This window comes from Hemitrygon akajei, chromosome 9 (genome assembly GCF_048418815.1).
Source record: "Hemitrygon akajei chromosome 9, sHemAka1.3, whole genome shotgun sequence".
Taxonomy (NCBI): Eukaryota; Metazoa; Chordata; class Chondrichthyes; order Myliobatiformes; family Dasyatidae; genus Hemitrygon; species Hemitrygon akajei.
This window is the reverse complement of record NC_133132.1, coordinates 96,748,440-96,765,009: the sequence shown is the minus strand read 5'-3', so window position 1 is coordinate 96,765,009 and position 16,570 is coordinate 96,748,440. Positions and strand designations below refer to the sequence as shown.

The following is a 16,570-nucleotide window of genomic DNA, read 5'->3' as shown; positions in this document are numbered from 1 at the left end:
ACTCTGACATGCAACTTTTCTCTCCTACAGGCCTGGCGATTCAGCACTGCCTTCGGCACGGTTAGTGAGTGGAAGTTTGCAGAAATTGCTAGCATGGCTGACCACCTGAAAGACTGTCGCTACAACACAGTGGAGAGGACTGGGGAGGCTGTGCCATTACCCTGCATGTGTGTGACACGGGAACTCACTAAAGGGGGACGGCCTTTACGTTCTGTCCTGAAAGCAGTTCTCTAATCTCTTTGCTCACTGACAATGTACTGCAAACAATTCTAATCTTAAATATGATCCGTCAACTTTGTATACAACTTATTTTGCTTTGTGAAATTTATTTTTGTAGTACAGTAACCTGTGCTGTTGTAATCAAGGCGATGAAAAGGTCTTGAAAGAAACATTGAACTTATGGACGTTTTGTGAGTGGAAACCTCTCCTTCCTGGAGTCTTCCATTTGTACATACAATTTCCTGCATGGATCTTGCCTTTAAAACCTCTTGCAATTTTATCCCTCCCCTCAGCAATTGTAAACCCTTGTGAATGTCGGACATATGAAGGAGGTACAGTATTTATCGTCATTTTTGTGTCCTGATTTAAATATGGCAACATCAGTCATCTAGCAAGTCAAATATACACTCAGCTCACCTAGGAATGATATTCTGGTGTGAGTTACAACTTGAGCATATTGACTTTAGGAATATTGAATTATAGTACAGTGAGCTAGCTTTTGCAAAACACTGTTATACCTCACACTGATCAAAGCTAAGGCAAAGTGCAGTGGATTCATAGTACCTATACAGTTTTGCCACTTTTTGCACTTTAGTTTTAGTCTCATTTTAACTAGCTCACCAAATGGTTAATGGATTCATATCTATATTTTCCCGCTCAGTGGTTCTTGCTCTCCTTGTTAACTTTCTGCCTTTACAAGTATTACCTGTGAAGTTTGACAGTTTGAGAGAAAATGGGCAAGTTTCTTTCAAACTATTATCTGAGGGCTATTTCCAGTCTTCCAACATGAAAGGGCTGTGCTGTGTGAATTTTAAATGACTAATTCCATCATCGAAGAAGCAAAAAGCATTCGAAAGAAGGCATAGTACTCAGCTACTAAAGTATCGTTGTTATACTTCTGAATGCATTTCCCTTTGAATTTTTTCTTCAAGAAAAAAATTCTACAGATTTTGTTTTGCCCAATTTTGTTTATACATGTTGCAAAAAAAAATCTCCGTAAGCCTTGGCATGTGAGACTCCTATTGCACAAGGTGTTGAAATAGCCTCATTTTATCCAAATGCCTTTTCACCCAGGTGGTCTTCAGTGTGTGGGGTGGGGAGGGGTGGAATAGAGAAATGATATAAGGACTACAATGGGTGTTGTGGAAGTCTGTGAATCCAATTTAATGGCTGCTGTACACAAGAGTATTGGTGGCTCTCATTTGTAAAATCTGGATGGCACTGCTCTGTAAAGCTCAGTTCCCTTATAAGCTGCTGCCTTAATTTCTGTAAACACTTTGAGGGAAGTACTGTATGTAGATTGGTGCTAACATTTATTTACCAGCTCTATCTGTGCTCCAGAATACAAGTTTGCACATATTCGGCCAACTTTTGAGAAGGCATTATGTTACTCTTTATGAACTTCATTTAAATTTTATCTTCAGTTGTTTGCAGGGTGAGGAGATACTATTAATAGCAGCATTTATTGCCTGAGCACCTTCATTGAATCATTTATTGATGTGTTCATTAAAAATCTACTTGTTCTTGGTGGTATGACAACTGTCAATAAAATCATGTTGCAGCAAGTACATGTATCTCTTAGAAAAGTCATCCAAATGAAAATGTTCAAAATAATGGCACACAGGTTTGAGCCTGGTCATCTGACCAACAGGATGTCAAAGGAATGGATCAAGGCAGAGAAATCTCTTGTAAACTTCATGGAGCCTAGCTTACAGGACCCTGGGGTTGATATGGGTAGCTGCCCTGGTTTGCAGGTGTCTGATCTTCCAGACGAAGAATACAATGAATTGCTTGAAGAAAAAGACGATGGAATGGAATGCTTGAATTGTGAAATTCTTGTGCATGAGCATGTTTAATTTATGTAATGGTAAAAAGAATGAATTGATTTTTTTGCATTAATACCTGTTTCTCCAATGTGTGTATATTTTATTGCTGCATATTAAAGAATACACTACACATTTTGATCCTCTTTTGATCTCCGAAAGCCCTTGTTTGCAGTTGTGTACACAAGCAATAATTCTATCATTTTGGCTGCCTTGTTTTTTTCATTCATAGCTGCCCAAACCCCCACCCTCTCAATGCACAAGTTGAAAGATTGGTTCAATAACACTGTAATCATATCCATTACCATTTAGTTAAACTTTGCACTGGGTCTACCCATATTTACTATGTTAGTGTGTACACTTTGAATCCCATGTGTCTGAAATATCACCTGAGCCCTTGTGTACTTATCTGCTGTGGGAATAAATGGCATTGAAGAATCACACTAAATTCTCTGATACAATTATGAAAAGTTTAAATTAGCATTTGCGTGAAACTTCACTTTACTACACTCTGAGGTTTGGAATGGCAGGAGTTTCTGCTGAACGAATTCTCCCCAATCTCCTGCTTTTTCAATGCTACACTATGTTGAGCTTTTGTACTAAATGCTGGATTTCATTTTAAACTGCAAGAATTTTAATAAAAGTGTCATTTTTATTAACCACTGAAAGCCTCTTTGTAGATTTGTATAACAGAGCTTGCATGAGCATTAAAGCATGGAATATTACAAATAAGCAGCAAGCCAGACAGCATCTGTAGAGATATACAGAATAATTCTTCATGTTGATCTTTCTGTAACACTGATTTTATTTAGAGATACAGCACGGTTGGTAGCAGGCCACGAACCCAGTTGTACCTATGTGACCAATTAACCTACTAATCCGTATGCCTTTGGAATGTGGGAGGAAACTGGCACTCCCGGAGTAAACCCACATGGTCACATAGAGAATGTACAGACAGCGGCAGAATTGAACCCAGTGGCTGGTACTGTACTAGTGTTTACCATGCAGTCCCAAATCTTTCCCAAATTCAATGATTTAAGAATTTGTAGATAAATAATACCTAATTTGGCCTAAGCTATCAATTATAGTATTCAATAAAAATGGCAATGTTGCATAATCAAAATAATCAATTAGTCTACAACAGATCCAAGCATTAAGCGCCTTTGGTGGAGAGTTTATCATTTTACTCACTAACAATTCTATGCTGATAGAAATTATCCAATATGCACATGCATCAATATGGCCAAATATCCTTTAGTACCAGTAATTTGGTGAATGTTCCATTAATTAGTTCTGAATTCACCCTGACTTTATGCTGACTTTCAGCCATTTTGATCAGTAACTAGAAGATGTTTCAAATAGGAAGCATTGTGTAATTAACCCTAATAACTAAACTCAAAGCTTCCTCAGGGCAAGTTAGAAATACATATCTATTTTCTCAGGAAGCAGCTGAGTTTTCCCAAGTGCCAGCTGAAGGTAGCTGTGAATTAATTGCTTCACATCTTTGCTACATTAAATAACTCTGAAAGGCAGTAATTTTTATTATCAGCTGTAAGAACATAGAACAGTACAGGGTCTTTGGCCCACAATATTGTGTCGACTTTTTGACCTATTCTAAGACCAATGTAACTATTCCCTCCCACATAGTTCTGCATTTTTCTTTTATCCATGTATAGGAGAAATGTCAGAGGTACTGTAGGCTTTTTATATAGGGAGAGGTGGGTGCGTGGAACACGTTGGTGTGGTAGTAGAAGCAGATACAGTACTTAAAAAGAATATTTACTCCCTTTGGAAATTTTCATGTTTTAGTGTTTTACAACATTGAATCACAGTGGATTTAGTTTGTCTTTTTTGACACTGATCAACAGAAAAGACTTTGTTGAAATGAAAACATTTCTACAAGTTAACTTTATTACAATTATTAAATAAAACCATTGCATAATTACCATTTCAAATTAATATTTAATAGATGCATCTTCGGCAGCAATTGCAGCCTTGAGTCTGCGTGGATAGGTCTCAATTTTCCCCCATATTTTAAATAAAACTGCTCAATCTCTGTCAGGTTGCACGGGGATCGTGAGTGAACAGCCCTTTTCAAGTCCAGCCACAAATTCTCAATTCGACTGAGGTCTGAACTCTGATTTGGTCACTCCAGGACATTAACTTCATTGTTTTTAAGCCATTCCTGTGCAGCTTTGGCTTTATGCTTGGGGTCATTATCTTGCTGGAAAACAAATCTTCTCCCAAGTCACAGTTCTCTTGCAGACTGCATCAGGTTTTCCTCCAGGATTTCCCTGTGTTTTGCTGTATTCATTTTACCCTCTACCTTCACAAGCCTTGCAGGACCTGCTGCAGTGAAGCATCCCCACAGCTGTGTGTTTTTGATGATGTGTGGTATTTGGTTTACACCAAACATAGCATTTAGTCTGTTGACCAAAAAGCTCAATTTTGATTTCATCAGACCATACAACCTTTTTCCAGCTGACTTCAGAGTCTCCCACATACCTCTGGCAAGCTCTAGCTGAGATTTAATGTGAGTTTTTTTCAATAATTGCTTTCTCTTTGCTACTTTCCCATAAATGAATCACTCGGGCAACAGTTGTTGTATGCACAGTCTCTCCCATCTCAGCCACTGAAGCTTGTAACTCCTCCAGAGTTGTCTTAGGTATCTTGGTGGCCCCCCTCACTAGCCCCTTGCATGGTCACTCACATTCTGAGGGTGGCCTGCTCTAGGCAGATTTACAGGCGTGACATTTTTTCCATTTCCTGCTGTTCGACTGAATATCCAAGGGATATTTGGTGACTTGGAAATTTTCTAGTATTCATCTCCTGACTTGTGCTTTTCATTAGCCTTTTTGAAGAGTTGCCTGGATACTGCCTCACCAGCTGTTGGACCTTCCAATACAAGTGTACTTTTACTACAAACAATTGAAACACAGGTGATCTCCATTTGACTAATTATGTGACTTCTAAAACCAATTGGCTGCACCAATGCTGATTTGGTGTGTCAGATTAAAGGAGGCGAATGCCTACTCTGTGGACATGAACAGGACACTTGGATGGTATGTTGCCTCCCAGGTCCCAGGGTCAAGAACTTCTTGGATTGTGTCCACATCATTTTAGAGAGGGAGGGAGAGCAGTCAGATGTCTTGGTACATATTGGTACCAATGGCATAGGAAGGAAAAGCAAAGAGGTCTTGAAGAGAGAATTTAGAGAGCTTGGCAGAGAAGCAGGGCCTCCAGGATAGTAATTTCTGGATTACTACCTGTACCATGTGCTGGTAACAGGATAATCTGGCAGATAAATGCTTGGCTGAGAAGTTGGGGTGGGGGCAGGGCTTCAGATTCTTGGATCACTGGGTTCTATTCTGGGGGAGGTATGACCTGTTCAAAAGGGATGGGTTTTCCTGAACCAGGGGGGGACCAATATTCTCATGAGCAGATTTGTTAGAGCTGCTGGGGAGGGTTTAAACTAATTTGGCAGTGGGGGTGGGAACCAGAATGAAGGGACTCAGGGTAGGATGGATGGTAAAAAAGCAAAGATAGCGTGCAGTCAGACTGTTAGGAAGGGCAGGCAGATGATAGGATAAAACTGCAGCCAGCAGGGTGAGTATCAGTGCATTAGGGATGCACAATCTAAAAGGGTAGCAAATACAGCACTTAAAGTGTTATATCTCAATGCATGGAGTTTAAGAAATAAGGTGGATGATCTTGTTGCTCTTTTACAGATGGTCAGGTATGATGTTGTGGCCATCACTGAATCGTGGCTGAAGGATGGTTGTAGTTGGGAGCTGAATGTCCAAGGTTACACGTTGTATCGGAGGGATAGGAAGGTAAGCAGTGCGTGTGGTGTGGCTGTGCTGGTAAAGAATGACATCAAATCGGTGAAAAGATGTGACATAGGATCGGAAGATATTGAATCCTTGTGGGTTGAATTAAGAAACTGCAAGGGTAAAAGGACCCTGATGTCAGATATATACAGGCCTTTCAACAGTGGCTGGGATGCGGCCCACAGATTACAACAGGAAATAGAAAAGGAGTGTCAAAAGGGCAATGTTATGATAGCCATGGGAGATTTTAACATGCAGATCGATTGAGAAAATCAGGTTAGTAATGGATCTCATGAGAGTGAGTTTGTTGAATGCCTGTGAGATGGCTTTTTAGAGCAGTTTGTCATTGAGCCTACTAGGGGATCAGCTGTACTGGATTGGGTGTCATGTAATGAACTGGGGGCGATTAGGGAGCTTAAGGTAAAAGAACCCTTAAGAACCAATGATCACAATATGATTGAGTTCAACTTGAAATTTGATAGGGAGAAAGTAACTTTCTTAGGTCTTTCAGACCAAGGGTATATAAGCCACCCAGACCAGATGAACAGCACCCTAGGGTTTTGAAAAAGGTAGCATCAGAGATTGGGGAGGCAATAGTAATGACCTTTCACTAATCACTGAACTCTGACATGGTTCCAGAGGACTGGAAAATTGCGAATGTCACTCCATTCTTTAGGAAAGGAGGAAGGCAGCGAAAGGAAATTGTAGACCAGTTAGCCTGACCTCAGTGGTTGGGGAGATGTTGGAGTCAATTGTTAAGGATGAGGTTATGGAGTACTTGCTGACACAGGACCAGATAAGACAAAGTCAGCATGGTTTCCTTCAGTTAAAATCTTGCCTGATGAACTTTTGGAAGGTCTTTGCCAAGGTGCCACACATGAAGCTGTTTACCAAGTTAAGAGCCTATGGTATTACAGGTAAGTTACTAATATGGTTAGAGCATTGGCTGATTGGTAGGAGGCAATGAGTGGGAATAAAAGGATCCTTTTCTGGTTGGCTGCCAGTGACTAGTGGTGTTCCGCAGGGGTTGGTGTTGGGACCACTTCTTTTTATGCTGTATATCAATGATTTAGATGATAGAATACATGGCTTTGTTGCCAAGTTTGCAGATGATATGAAGATTGGTGGAGGGGCAGATAGTTTTGAGGAAACAGGTAGGATGCAGAAGGATTTAAACAGATTAGGAGAATGGGCAAGAAAGTGGCAAATGAAATACAATGTCAGAAAATGCATGGTCATGCACTTTGGTAGTAGAAATAAGTATACAGGCTATTTTCTAAGTGGGGAGAAAATACAAAAATCTGGGATGCAAAGGGACTTGGAAGTCCTTATGCAGAACACCCTAAAGGTTAACTTGCAGGTTGAGTTGGTGGTGAGGAAGGCAAATGCAATGTTAGTATTCATTTCAAGAGGTCTAGAATAAAAGAGCAGGGATGTGATGCTGTGGCTTTATAAGGCATTAGTGAGGCCTCACCTTGAGTATTGTGAACAGTTCTGGGCTCCTATCTTAGAAGAGATGTGTTGGCATTGGAGAGGGTCCATAGGAGGTTCACAAGGATGATTCTGGAAATGAAAGGGTTATCATACAAGGAACATTTTATGGCTCTGGGTCTGTACTCGCTGGAATTTAGAAGGATGGGGGGGGGGGAATCTCATTGAAACCTCTCAAATGTTGAAAGGCCTAGAGAAAGTAGATGTGGGAAGGATGTTCCCCATGGTGGGGGAGTCTAAGACAAGAGGGCACAGCCTCAGGATGGAGGGGCACCCTTTCAAAACAGAAATGTGGAGAAATTTCTTTAGCCAGATGGTGGTGAACTTGTGGAATTTGTTACCACAGCCAGCTGTGGAGACCAGGTCATTGGGTGTATTTAAGGCAGAGATCGATCAGTTCTTGATTGGACACAACATCAAAGGTTCCATGGAGAAGGCTGGGGAGTGGGGTCGAGGAGGGGCATAAAGAATCAACCATGATTGAATGGCAGAGCAGACTCAATGGGCCAAATGGCCTAATTCTGCTTCTATGTCTTATGGTCTTATGCAATCAATTATTTTGTGTTTTATATTTTTAATTAATTTAGGTTACTTTGTAGAGATCAGTTTTCAGTTTGAAATGAAAGAGTCTCAACAAATACACTCAAAAAATTCTATAGTTGTACCGTGGAGAGCATTCTGATAGGCTGCATCACTGTCTGGTATTTGGGGGGGCGGGGGGGGGGAGGGTCTACTGCACAGGACTGTAAGAAGCTGCAGAGGGTTGTAAATCTAGTCAGCTCCATCTTGGACACTAGGCTACAAATTACCCAGGGCATCTTTAGGGAGTGGTGTCCCAGAAAGGCAGCTTCCATTATTAAGGACCTCCAGCACCCAGGACATGCCCTTTTCCCACTGTTGCCATCAGCTAGGAGGTACAGAAGCCTGAAGGCACACACTCAGCAATTCAGGAACAGCTTCTTCCCCTCTGCCATCCAAATCCTAAATGGACATTGAATCCTTGGACGCTACCTCACTTTTATTTAATATACAGTACTTCTGTTTTTTTGCGCTGTTTAAAAATCTATTCAATATATGTATACTTTGATTTACAACTGTATACAATTGATTTACTTGATTATTTATTATTATTTTATTTATCATTGTTATTATTCTCTCCCTGTTAGATTATGTATTGCATTGAACTGCTGCTGCTAAGTTAACACATTTCACATCACATGCCGGTGATAATAAACCTGATTCTGATTCTATTGATCAGTGTCAAAAAGCCAAATTAAATCCACTGTGATTCAATGTTGTAAAACAATAAAACATGAAAACTTCCTGGGGGTTGAATACTTTTTATAGGCTCTGTATATTAGAGGCATTTAAGAGACTCTTAGACAGGCACATGGCTGAAAGAAAAAATGGAGGGCTATGTGAGAGGGAAGCGTTAGATTAAAAGATTGGTACTATCTCATGGGTTGAAGGGACTGTACTGTGCTGTAGTGTTCTTTGTTCTATCTTCCCACAGTTATTTTGGTCCAAACTCACATGCACATTCTAAACAAATTTGTCATCCTCATGCCAAATCTGCTTCCATTCATAACCATGAGCAGGGGATAATTAAAGTGAGAGAACATCAAGAAAGATTTTTAAAAAACTTACATAGAACAAACAGCTCAATATCAGATAGTGAAAATGAATTTCCTGAGGCAGTTCCACACAGAACGGTAGAGGGCAGGACAGCTGCAAAAATCCGGTGCTGTAGGCATCTGGCTTATTCAACAGAGTTTCTGGCCACTTTCTGGACCTTAAAGACACATGAGTATAGAGGAATGAGGGGAGATTTGATAGAGGTATATGAAATCATGTGGGATATAGACAGGGAGGCTTTTTCCACTGAGGTTGTGTGAGTCTGCAACTTGAGGTCAAGGGTGAAAGGTGGAATGTTCAAGGGGAACATGAGGGGGAGCTTCACTCGGGGTGGTGAGTATGGAATAAGCTGCAGTGGAAGTGGCGGATGCAGGTTTGATTTCAACATTTGAGAGAAATTTGGACAGGTACATGCCAGGAGGGGTATGGTCTGTTTGCAAGTTGATGGGACTAGGCAGATTAATAATTAATGAATTAGAGGGGCCAAAAGCCTGTTTCTGTGTTGTAGTGTTCTATTACTCTGAGTTACGCTCCCCATGTCAGCCACAGCATCAGCACACACCAGACTAACATAGCCGAGGGGACGAGTCCCTGGTTTTAGTGAAAGCAGCCTGGAGATGCTCATCTCTAGAGAAGATGGCCAGAGCAGGTGAACCATGGAGGGGAGAAATCATCCTGGGCCCATGTGAAAGGACCCCAGCTGGTGGTATCTCCAGCCTCACTCAATGCAGCAATCCAGAATCTCTCTGCTGAGCATGAGCAAGCTTGAGACCTCCACAGCTCTGAAGTGAGGGTGCTAGCTCCTAGTTTGAGCGCTGCTTCCATAAGTGAATATTCAAATGGGTCTGAGAGCTGGCTATGTACAAATGTGCCCAAGATTTGAATGCTTCTCACTATTCAACAAAACTCGAAAAGTAATTCTATCCAACACGTTCAACATCTATTCCCTCTGCCCTGTAGCAATTGATGCCAGATATAAGGCACCTGCCAAAACTCCTATCACTTAGACGGGGTTGAGTAGTCAACACACGGGAATGGCAGCACCTTTAATTCACATCATCCTGACCCTTCCTTCATCTACGCTTGTAACTATTATAATTCCCTACCAACAAACATAATGGGAGTGTCTTCTCAATGACAATAATAATAATGGGAAGTATCTCTCTACCTCTTCCTATAGACCAGTGGAGGATGTGATGGATTTTCTTTAGGGGGCAAGCCTATGATACAAAACATGCCAGTTAAGTTTTTTGGGAAAGCATTGAAATCATGAGAATTGGGAATCACAAGGGGGCAGCAGAGCGGTCAGCATAATGTTACTAACAGCTCCAGCAATCCACTCTTTCAATTCTCCCAATGTCGATAAGGAGTTTGTACGTTCTCCCCACAACCAATTGGGTTTCCCCAGATGCTCTGGTTTCCTCCCACTGTCCAAAGGTGCATGAGTCAGTAGATTAATCGGTCACATGGGGGTAATTGGGTGGGGCGGACTCCTTGGGATGGAAGGAGCTGTTACCCTGCAGTGCCTCTAAATAAAAATAAACCAAGCAGCTAGCATTATCTCACTGCTTAAGAGCACCTCAAATCATTCAGCGGGGTAAGTAGTTGTTCTAAAGCCATCGGTACAAATTGCTTTAAAAACTGAGAAAAAACAGTTTCCTACTCTGAGCATAAAGAGTTAAAGGTGCTCAGACTAATTTCCCAAATGGTTTCGGGGGAATACTTGTTTTCCACGTGTACCTAGTGTGGGATTTTGCCAGCTCCATTTTCTGTAATAAATTGCATCTGAAACATTGTAAGTCCAAAGCATTTTTTTGGGTATGGATTATAACCAGGAAATTTCATAAAGGGTTGTTTTAGCCTGGTGAATGTTGAATTACCGTAGGTAAGTCAGAAGGTGTTGAAGTTTAGCTCTTCCCATTGTAATGACACTACATTTTCAAGGAACAAGACTTACTATTCTCACCTCAGAGGGATTTACATTACTTATTGTAGTATATTCTTGCTGGACAAGAATTGCATTTTGCATTTTATTTGGTATTCCCTTCTGCCCACACTATGATGGAGCCTGAAATGACTTGAGGTTTGTGAGGAAAATGCCACATCAGTTTTTCTGAGAATCTGATTTCAGATCTGATTCTGGCTTCAGTGATGTGGATGCAATGCAAGCGTAATTTATCATGTTGGATAGATTAAAATTTAATTAAAACACTAAACTTTCAGAAAAATATTCTTTAAATTTTGAAATATAAAGTTACTTGCTAAGATGATGGATTTATGCCAAAACAAAGAAGCCTTTGGAACAAGGACAAGGGTGTAGGCTGCATGAATAATTTTTCAATATTCAGCAAAACTTCATCTTTCCACTAGATTTTTCAAAATATATAAACCGAAGGGCATGAAAAGCCTGGCTGATCCATGTGACGAGTCTCTCACTGTGTGGCCCAGACAATCATGTACTTCTCTGCCACAATGGTAAGTGAGAAGCTAAAAATAACCTTAGATCCATAACCAGGTCTCATATGGGAGGAAAAAAATCTCCAGGTAGTTTCTTTCTGAGCACTTCAAGTGACTGAATGCAGTCCAGGTGACCATCTAGACCAAGTTCTTACCTTCTACACAAAGCAAATCTTGTGCAGCAACAGGAAAATAAGTAAATACAATAGAATCCATGAAAAACCATACATAACGAAGGCAGAGTACCTGGAAGTGAGGCTGTAGGCTATGGAGGTAGTTCATTGCTGAGGTAAGTGAAGCCAGTTCAAAAGCCCAATGGCTGTACGGCAACAGCTGCTCCTGAACCTGGTGGCAGGGGACCCACGGATCCTGCACCTCCAGCCCAATGGTGGTAGTGAGAAGAGAGGAAGAACTGGTCGAACAAGGCTAAGAACGTAACCCGATTCTAATCTCACCCGATGCCTATTCATCCTGTTTTGGCACCCGGTTAAATTTCCTGCTCCCTGATCCAGTTATTTCAGAGAAACTGAAGCCAAATATATCAGTCAACAACAACATGCATAACATAACACCCGATACTAACACATGGTGTAGGAGTGTTGCCAGATGAGATATTTGTACTTGGCCAGATGAAGGGACATTGAGACATGTGAACAGAGGTACTGCAGGTCATGTGGAGCAACACAGAAAGAGCAATGTAGACAATTAAAGGCACCTATAATGGGCAAATTTAAATCAGGCATCAGGCATGTCAGTATTGAAGGATTGTTTGTTACTTTATATTTACAGAACTTCACAGTCTGTTCCTTATATTGTGAATCAGCATTGGAGAAAAAGCAAAAGCATTTTTAAAAGAAGAGTTTCTAGAATTATGTTAGGAGAAAATGAATAGTTTGGGACTTCTTCAAAGGTATAATAGAGAATTTTAAAGTACTGAAGGAGTTTAACTGGGTTGAGAAAAAAATCTCATTATTGCAGAGACAAAAATCAGAGCAATAAAAACAATGTAGAAGTAAATGCGATGGGAATGTTGAAAGTTTCTTTATTCAGAATCAGTTGCAACATTGGGATTTCTGCCACGTGGAGTAGATTGAAGTAGCCAGGGGAACCACAGGACAGTAATCACAGGAGATTTCAAATACTCTGATAGTAAATGGACTGGAGAATTAAACTGAAAGGGTAGCATAGTAGTGTAGCAGTAAGAGTCACACTATTACAGCATCAGTGACCCAGGTTCAATTCTGCGCTATCTGTAAGGAGTTTGTACGTTCTCCCCGTGACCGCCGGGTTTTCCACTGGGTGCTCCGATTTCCTCCCACATTCCAAGGATGTACGGATTAGTAGGTTAATGGGCCACATGGTATAACTTGGCAGTGCAGGCTTGTTGGGCCAGATGTGACCAAGTTTTTTTAAAAAAATTAAAGAATATGGATACGGAATGGAGATACTTAAATGACTTCTTAACCCAATTTGTAAAATCCCAATCAAGGAAGATTCAGTATTGAGTACAGAAATGATGAATGAACCAGTGCAGAAGCACTAAAACTAGGGGGAAAATCCATGCAATAGCCACCATATTATAGAACACACAGCAGGACAGAAATATGGTTAAAAGGAATGAAAAAAGGTTATTTTAAGAGGGAAATAATAGAACTTTGGAAGATAAAATGGTTAACAATATTGACAGGCAATGATGGGAAATATTTAAAACAGTGCTTGGTATAGGAAGTGTTTTCTACTGAAAAAGAAATAACATCCATGGATGAATAAAGACATAAAGAAATAACTGAGTATATGAAGAGCAGAACAAAAAGATTGCAAGGGATAAAATAGGTCCTCTGGAAGATCAGAAAGGTAATCTACGGCTGGTGCCAAAAGAGATGGGGGAGATCTTAAGTAGATTTTTGCATCTTTATTTACTTAGGAGATGGACACAGAACCTACAGAAGTGAGGCAAAGCAGCAGTGAGATCATGGGCCCTTTACAGATTACAGATGAGGAGGTGTTTGCTGCCTTGAGGCAAATTAGAGTGGATACATCCCCAGATATTCCCTCAGACCCTGCGGGAGGCAAGTGCAGAAATTGCAGGGGCCCTAGCAGAGATATTTAGTCACAGTTGAAGTATTGGAGGATAGCTAATGTTGTTCCGTTGTTTAAGAAAGACTCTAAAAATAGATCAGGAAATAAAAGGCCGGTAAGCTTGACATCAGTAGTGGTAAAGTTATTCTAAGGGACTAGGTATATGAATATTTGGATAGACATGGACTGATTAGGCATGGCTTTGTGCATAGTAGGTTGTGTCTAACCAATCTAGAGATTTTTGAGCAAGCTACCAGGAAAGCTGATGAAGGCAAGGCAGTGGATGCTGATTATATGAACTTCAGTAAGTCATTTGACAAGGTCCCACATGGGAGGTTGGTCAAAAAGGCTCATTTGCTTAGCATTCAAGATGAGATGGTAAATTGGATTAGACATTGGCTTTGTCTAGAAGCTAGAGAGTAGTAGTCGATGGTTGTCTCTCTGACAGGAGACCTGTGACTAGTGGAGTGCCATAGGGATTGATGCTGGGTCCATTGTTGTTTGCCATCTATATCAATGATCTGGATGATAAAGTGGTTAACTGAAATTGTGGATGACACCAAGAGTGGGGATATAGTGGAGAACAAGGAAGACTATCAGAGCTTGCAGAAGGATCTGGACCAGCCGGAAAAATGGGCTGAAAAATGGCTGATGGAATTTAATGCAGACAAGTGTGAGGTGTTGCACCTTGGAAGGACCAACTAGGGTGGGTCTTACACAGTGAACAGTAGGGCACTGAGGAATGAGATAGAACAAAGGGATCTGGGAATACAGGTCCATAGTTCATTTAAAGTGGTGTCATGATAGATAAGGTCATAAAGACCTTATCTATCAAGAGAAGAGAACAAGAGAAAATCTGCAGATGATGGAAATCCAGAGCAACACACACAAAAATAATGTAGGAAGAAGGGAGGGTTACTTATTACTTGGGAGGTATAAATTCAGGTGAGGTAAAAGAACAAATGACTCTGGCCATAGCATGCAAATCACTGAAGCTTCATCCTAGTTTAGCAAAATCATAAGAAAGGATGGTAGGGTACAAGAACCATGGTATACAAAGGCTGTTGAAAGTCTAGTCAAGAAGAAAAGAAAAGCTTACGAAAGGTTCAAAAAACTAGGTACAGGGTAATGATAGAGATCCAGAAGATTATAAGGCTAGCAGGAAGGAGCTTAAGAATGAAATTAGGCAAGCCAGAAGGGGCCATGAGAAGGCCTTGGCAAGCAGGATTTAGAGAAACCCCCAAGGCATTCTACGAGTATGTGAAGAGCAAGAGGATAAGATGTGAGAGGATAGGACCAATCAAGTGTGACAGTGGAAAAGTGTGTATGGAACCAGAGGAAATAGTAGAGATTCTTAATGAATACTTTGCTTTAGTATTCACTACAGAAAAGGATCTTGGTGATTGTAGGGATGACCATTGAGAGGTGACCTTTTAGAACTGGGGTAAGGAGGAATATTTTTAAGCTAGAGAGTAGTAAATCTGTGGAATGCCCTGCCACAGACTGCAGTAGAGGCCAAGTCTGTGGGTATATATAAGGCGGAAGATGATAGTTTCCTGATCGGTCAGGGCATCAAGAGATATGGTGAGAAGGTGGGTGTATGGGGTTGAGTGGGATCCAGGATCAGCCATGATGAAATGGTGGAGAAGACTCAATGGGCTGAATGACCTAATTCTGCTCCTATATCTTCTGGTCTTATGGTCTTACAGGCACCTTGCCTCATAGGAACCATATTAGAGTTGAATATGAGTATGGAGTAGTGATCAAAAAACTGTTTCTAAGTCAACCACATATTAAAAATACTTAATGTACATTACTGAACTCTTTATAATTGTTTGTTGCTATAAATTACAAGGCAGAATTTTTTTTGGGAGGAAATGATGTAATGGTGTTGGTGATGATATAAAAAAGAAGATGGTGGATCAATTGTCCATTGTCATCATTTGTCCATTGTCCATTGAAGTTAGTACAAAAGACCATTAGACAGTATGCATGATGGGCAGTCAATTATTTGTTTTATGTCATTACCAATACATTCAACCTGTATTTTTGAATAAACTTTTTAAAACTGATCTACTACTCTAATTTTAACACAATTCAATACTGTCCAGTATTCTGAACTGAATGTAGATGTTTCTCACATTTGCCGTGCACAGTACATCAGTCACTCCTGGGCCTTTTTCTTAAAATACATTTATAGCACTTTGCAGTTTTTCAATAATTGTGCTTGGCAATTGTTGTGTACTTCTGTCACATTAATTGTTGTTCTATTACCATTAAATCAGATTAAATCATGATTACTTCTGCGCTGAGAATGTAATATGCACATTGCAATGAAGGTGCAAATTTGAGAATATGTTGTCCAGCAAATGTAAAAGTAACAATTATATCTAAAGTAATGCTACTAAGAAATCTTCATCTTTATCTTAATGTTTACTGCAAGATATTTGCACTTCCCTGCAATATATGGAATTTTCCATTAATGTGTCCACAAAGCAGAGGTCCTTTACTAAACTGCTACAGGCACTCTAGGTGAAGCTCTTCCTTTTCTCACAGAAAGTTTTAGATGTTTTAAACTCTCTTATTCAAAAGGCCATAGAAGTAGATTCTGCATATTATAAGGCAGTGTTAGATCAATTCTTGATAAGCAGCAGGTTGAAAGGTTACCATAGCCCTCTATATTTCTAAGCTCCATGTACTTGTCCAGGAGTCTCTTAAAAGACCCTATCGTATCCGCCTCCACCACTGTCACCAGCAGCCCATTCCATGTACTCACCACTCTCTTCGTAAAAAAACCTATCCCTGACATCTCCTCTGTACCTACTTCCAAGCACCTTAAAACTGTGCCCTCTCATGCTAGCCATTTCAACCCTGGGAAAAAGCCTCTGATTATCTACACAATCAATGCCTCTCATCATCTGATACACCTCTATCAGGTCACCTCTCGCCCTCTGTCGCTCCAAGGAGAAAAGGCCGAGTTCACTCAACCTGTTCTCATAGGGCATGCTCCCCAATCCAGGCAACATCCTTGTAAAT

At 40.5% G+C, this 16,570-nt stretch overlaps 1 protein-coding gene across 5 annotated transcripts in view; it reads left to right on the top strand.

Annotated features, from left to right (window-relative positions):
• The window catches only part of fbxo30a (F-box protein 30a), a 37,411-nt gene extending 34,707 nt beyond the window's left edge, over window positions 1-2,704 (top strand). For 4 of the 5 annotated variants that reach the window (XM_073056559.1, XM_073056558.1, XM_073056562.1 and 1 more), the window contains exon 3: window positions 31-2,704. In XM_073056559.1, the coding sequence (XP_072912660.1) occupies window positions 31-234 (204 nt within the window). In that variant the 3' untranslated portion in view covers window positions 235-2,704. The remainder of the gene's footprint in view (window positions 1-30) is intronic. The other variant, XM_073056563.1, reaches the window with a different exon arrangement.
• The last annotated feature ends 13,866 nt before the right edge of the window (window positions 2,705-16,570 follow it).